General features: G+C 45.1%; 1 protein-coding gene across 1 annotated transcript; it reads left to right on the top strand.

Moving 5' to 3' along the window:
- Nucleotides 1-333: 333 nt before the first annotated feature.
- Nucleotides 334-5573, top strand: LOC119313028 (putative disease resistance protein RGA4). The gene is made up of 3 exons (XM_037588843.1): nt 334-4574; nt 4686-4883; nt 5201-5573. Exon 1 carries the CDS (start codon nt 334-336, stop codon nt 4561-4563), a length of 4230 nt encoding a protein of 1409 aa, XP_037444740.1. The 3' UTR covers nt 4564-4574; nt 4686-4883; nt 5201-5573.
- Nucleotides 5574-5853: the final 280 nt, after the last annotated feature.

Below are 5853 nucleotides of genomic sequence, written 5' to 3'. Positions count from 1 at the left end.
TCGCCGGCCAGATGAGACATAGACGCATAGTAGCAGCTGTACACCTAACCAAATACGTACAATACTACTTACAAAGCTAGCAAGTTGTCTGCCCTGCCTTGATCAAATCTCCCACTTGCTACTTTTTTTTTTGGAGCCAGCTAACACAGACTATTCTTAACTCCTTGAGGTTTGTTGAGCTAGCTAACACAGACTATATATTTGTCTGACTTGTTCCGCCTATATATTTGTTCAAGGAGCTGTCTTGCCCACCTACCCTACACAAATCGCTAGCTGCTGCTTCCACCACTACTCCGGCAAGGCAAGGCGAGGCAGCCGGCCGATTGCAGATAGATGGAGGTGGCTCTCGGCTCGGCAGCCTCGCTCCTCGGCAAGGTGTTGAGGACGCTGTCCGACAGCCTGGTGGCTGTTTACGTGGACAGCCTTCAGCTCGGCCACAACTCGGAGCAGATCAAGGACAAGCTGCTGCACGCGCAAGGCCTCCTACACAACGCCCAGCTCCAGGGGAGCCACAACCCTGGCCTCCAGGGGTTGCTGGAGAAGCTGAGCAGGGACGCCGACCAGGCAGAGGACCTGCTGGATGAGCTCCACTACTTCCAGATCCACGACAAGCTACATGGCACCACCCAAGAGTCCGGCCCGGATCTGGATGGTGTTGTTCTCCATGCCGGTAGTGCTGTTCGCCACGCCATAGGCAGCTTCGCCCGGTTCTTTTCTTCCTCGCGTACACCCAAGACCAAGAGGGATGGTAGTGATGATGATGCTGCTGTTGTCGGCCGCCTCACAAAAAAATCCAAAACCAACTCTACTAGTGCTAGTGCTGATGGTGATGATATGCTGCATTTCGACAGAGTGTCCATGTCCAGCAAGATCAAGTCCCTGTTACAGGGCATGCAGTCCCACTGTGATTCCGTCTCCAATTTGCTCATCGGCAGTACCCCAAGCAACAGCGTGGCAGTCGTCGTCCTACATCGGCCTCAGACTGCTTCCATGATTATACAAGACACATTGTATGGCAGGAGAGACATTTTTGAGGAAACTGTCAATCGTATCACCACTCTTACCGGTACCACACAGACTGAGACTGTTTCTGTTCTTCCTATAGTTGGTCCAGGCGGTATTGGAAAGACAACTTTCGCCCAACATCTGTATAATGATGGCAGGACTGAAAAGCACTTTGATGTTCCAGTCTGGGTATGTGTATCGACTGATTTCGATGTGCTTAAGCTCACCAGGGAGATCCTTGTCTGCATACCTGCAACTGAAGGAGGAAGCAGCAGTGTTGCAAATGAAACAACCAATTTAGATCATCTTCAGAAATCCATAGCGTATCGTCTCAAGTCCAAGAGGGTTCTAATTGTCTTGGATGATATATGGAAATGTGACACTGTGGATCAGTGGAAGACCCTGCTAGCTCCGTTCACAAAGGGGGAAGCCAAAGGAAGCATGGTACTTGTCACAACTCGATTCCCAAAGCTAGCAGACATGGTGAAAACAGTTGATCCACTAGAGCTGCGAGGTTTGGAGTCTAATGACTTCTTCACATTCTTTGAAGCATGTATATTTGGTGCAGACGACAAGCCTGAGCATTACGAAGATGAGTTTGCTGGTATTGCACGAAAAATTGCAAAGAAGCTAAAGGGTTCCCCGCTGGCAGCCAAAACAGTTGGTAGACTATTGCAGAAGCACCTTTCTCAGGAACATTGGCATGGAGTTCTTGAAAAGCATCAGTGGCTAAAGCAGCAAGAAAATGATGATATCATGCAATCTTTAAAGATTAGCTACGATTACCTCCCATTTGATCTGAAGAAATGCTTTTCCTATTGTGGCCTTTTCCCTGAAGACCATAGGTTTACTTCTTTAGAAATCAATCGTTTCTGGGTTGCAACAGGCATCATAGACTCTAATCACCAAGCCGATAGGAATCACATGGAAGAACTAGTGGATAATGGTTTTCTCATGAAGGAATTCGATTGGCGTGATCGATGCTGGTATGTAATGCATGATTTAATGCATGAGCTATCTAAGAGTGTTTCTGCACAAGAATGCCTCAATATAAGTGGCTTTGATTTCAGAGCTGATGCCATCCCGCAATCTGTTCGACACTTATCTATCAACATAGAAGACAGATATGATGCAAATTTTGAGAAAGAAATGTGTAAACTAAGGGAGAGGATGGACATTGCTAATCTGCGGACTTTGATGATTTTTAGAGAATATGAAGAAGAAAGAATCGCCAAGCTTTTGAAAGATAGCTTAGAGGAAATAAATAGTCTGCGTGTCCTATTTATAGCAGTGAATACTCCAGAATGTTTTCCATATAGGTTTTCAAAACTGATCCACCTACAATACCTCAAAATTAGTTCAGGTTACAGAGACCGGGAAATGAGTTTACCTGGTACACTATCAAGATTTTATCACTTGAAATTCTTGGACCTAGATGATTGGCATGGTCGTTCTGATTTGCCTGAAGACTTTAGCCACCTTGAAAATCTACATGATTTCCGTGCTGAAAGTGAACTTCACTCCAATATTCGCAATGTGGGAAAGATGAAGCATCTGCAGGAGCTAAAAGAATTCCATGTTAAAAAGGAGAGCATGGGATTTGAACTGGCAGAACTTGGGGCATTGCCAGAGCTTGAAGGAGGATTGACTATACGTGGTCTTGAACACGTGGCAACCAAGGAGGAAGCTACTGCAGCAAAACTGATGTTGAAAAGGAATCTGAAGGAGCTGGAATTACTCTGGGGCAGAGATGGACCAACAGATGCTGATATTCTTGGAAGCTACTTGAGCCAAACAGAGCTGGAATTACATGTTGATATTAGGAGGGGTAGAGATGTTCCAACTGCAGATGCTGATATTCTTGATGCTCTTCAACCACACTCTAATCTTAGAGTACTTAGAATTGCAAATCAAGGTGGTACCGTTGGTCCTAGTTGGTTGTGTCTTGACATCTGGTTAACAAGTTTAGAGAGACTCATTGTAGAAGGCGTATCTTGGAGCACCCTCCCACCTTTTGCGAAGCTACCAAATCTCAAGGTACTCAATTTGAAGAAAATTTCTGGAATGCATCAGTTTGGGCTTCGATGTGGTGGCGCTCCAGGGAAATGTTCTATGCGCTTGAAGACAGTCGAGTTTTATGATATACCAGAGCTTGCTGAATGGGTTGTGGAACCTAATTGCCATTCCTTTCCAAGTCTTGAAACAATCAAATGCATCAGTTGTCCCAATCTCCGTGTGATGCCCTTGTCGGAGGTATCTTGCACCAATTTGCGCACACTTCAAGTTTTCAGCTGCCCCAAGATGTCTCTGCCCTCCATGCCTCACACCTCCACACTGACGGATTTGAATATTGGAATAGGTGTAGTACGTTATCCAAGAACATTGTTGTCTTATGATGGAAAGAAATTGGTTGTTGGAGGGTATGGCGGTGCTTTGGCCTACCACAATCTGGATAAAGTAGAAGATATGGATATTGCAAATGTATCGCACATATCATTGACAGACATCGAAAAGCTTAAATCCCTAACAGAACTAAGTGTCGGAAGATGCGACAGTTTGTTCCCTGAAGAGCTGGATGGCAGTATTGTCTTGCGTTCAGTTAAGAGTCTCAAATTAGATGTATCTCATCTTACCAGCAGCAAATCATCATCGTCAAAAGTGTTAAACTGTTTCCCAGCTCTTTCTGTGTTGGTGATAGTTGGCTCCGAGGAATGTGTAATGCAGTTCCCATCATCTAGCTCACTGCAGAAACTTACCTTCTCATACTGCAAGGGCCTGGTTCTTGTGCCCGTGGAGAAGGAGAATGGAGAAGGAATTCAGGATGACAACTCATTGCTCCAATCATTAACAATACAGAGATGCGAATTGTTCTATCGGTGGCCAATGGGAGAATCAGAGACAATTTGCCCTGCTTCCCTGAGGGAACTTGATATTTGGGACGAGCCAAGCATGAAGTCAATGGCTCTGCTCTCAAACCTCACGTCTCTCACCACTCTAAGGCTAATATGGTGCAGTAACTTAACAGTGGATGGATTCAATCCTCTCATCGCAGTCAACCTCATACAACTGCAAGTGCGTTGGTGCAACACCTTAGCAACAGATATGCTCTCAGAGGTGGCCTCTCAGAGGGCCAAATTATTGCCTGCAGATTACCTCTCTAGATTGGAGGTACTCATCACGGATGACATCTGTGGATTGCTTGCTTCTCCTATTTGCAACCTCCTCGCCCCGGCCCTCCACACACTTAAATTTGAGGAAGATGAGAGGATGGAAGGCTTCACGGAAGAGCAAGAGAAAGCGCTGCAGCTCCTCACCTCCCTCCAGAATCTAACATTTTTGAGATGCAGGGGTCTGCAGTCGCTTCCTCAAGGGTTACGTCGCCTTTCTTCGCTCGAGGAGTTAGGTGTCCTTGCGTGTGCAGAAATCCGATCAATGCCCAAGGAGGGCCTCCCGGTTTCGCTGAGAAGACTAAAGATGAATTGGCGCAGCACTGAGATAGACGAGCAAATTGAGAAAATCAAAAGAAGCAACCCATATTTATCCGTCTCGGATTACTAACTACACCCAAGGTAACACTTGTCGCCTCCCTATTTTTATTGTTTCTCTATTTCTGATGAAGCGAGGTTTATTCGCCATCCATGTTTCTGCCTCATCTGAACCACTGTTATCAAATCATACAGACTAGCAGGTTCCACTCCACTCCGCCACTATTGCAATCAATCTTTTATGCACACAAGCTGTCAAACCTGCACATTAATCAGCAGATCGGGTGCGAGATACAACCAACCGACCATTCATTCTGCAACGCAACGCAAGCTGTTAACTCTTCATTCTGCTACATGATCGATATTTCTCTGCAACTCAATATGCCGGTTACGGTTAGTACCTCCAGAGCCAAATTTATGACTGACTGCATTTACAGTGCAAAGCAACCACACTTTTGCTTGCTTATTTATCTTTCTCCCGCTTGCTTTCTCTAGTTTAAAATATGTGCTTAATTTATGACTGCATTCACAGTCCAAGCACCCACATTTCTTTTTGTACCCCTTTTCTGCTATTACACTTGAGATTGATAGTTGATGCCATCACCGTTACTTTTTCATAATATGCGTGCACTTTCTTTATCAGACTTGAGATTGATACACCACCGTTGATGTTACTTTCATAATATGTATGAGTGCATTTTATTGGTCAGGCTTCTGTTCCCTATGTGAAATAAAAAAGGACGTGTGAGACATCACTCACTCACTTGGTACCGATCAAGAAGAAGACTTGAGTGGTAGCTGCAAGAATTGAGGCTGGAATCATGGAATTATCAGGCTTGTGCTCTTTTTTCACATGAAGCAGCATGACTCTGCTAGTGCTGATGATGGTGATACGCCGCGTTTCGACAGAGTGTTCATGTCCAGAGAAATCAAGTCCCTGTTAAAAGGCATGCAGTCCCACTGTGATTTGGTCTCCAATTTGCTCGCCAGTATCCCAAGCAACAGCACGATAGTTGTCGTCCCACATCGCCCTCAAACTGTTTCCATGATTATACAAGATACACTGTATGACAGGGCGGACATTTTTGAGGAAACTGTCAGTCGTATCACCACTGCCACACACACAATGTTTCTATTCTTCCTATAGTTGGTCCAGGGGGTATTGGCAAGACAACTTTCACCACTCACCTGTACAATGATGCAAGGAATCAAGACCATTTCCAAGTCAGCTTAGTTCAGCTTAGTTCAGCTTGCAGAGACCGGGAAATGAGTTTACCTGGTACATTATCAAGATTTTATCACTTGAAATTCTTGGACCTAGATGATTGGCATGGTCGTTCTGATTTGCCTGAAGACTTTAGCC

The sequence above is a fragment of the Triticum dicoccoides genome, chromosome 5B (assembly GCF_002162155.2).
Source record: "Triticum dicoccoides isolate Atlit2015 ecotype Zavitan chromosome 5B, WEW_v2.0, whole genome shotgun sequence".
In the NCBI taxonomy this organism is placed as follows: Eukaryota; Viridiplantae; Streptophyta; class Magnoliopsida; order Poales; family Poaceae; genus Triticum; species Triticum dicoccoides.
The sequence above is the reverse complement of the archived record's forward strand: the minus strand, read 5'-3'. Positions and strand labels throughout refer to the sequence as shown.

Coding starts and splice junctions, on each gene's coding strand:
- LOC119313028 (XM_037588843.1), top strand. CDS start 334: ATGGAGGTGGCTCTCGGCTCGGCAGCCTCGCTCCTCGGCAAGGTGTTG.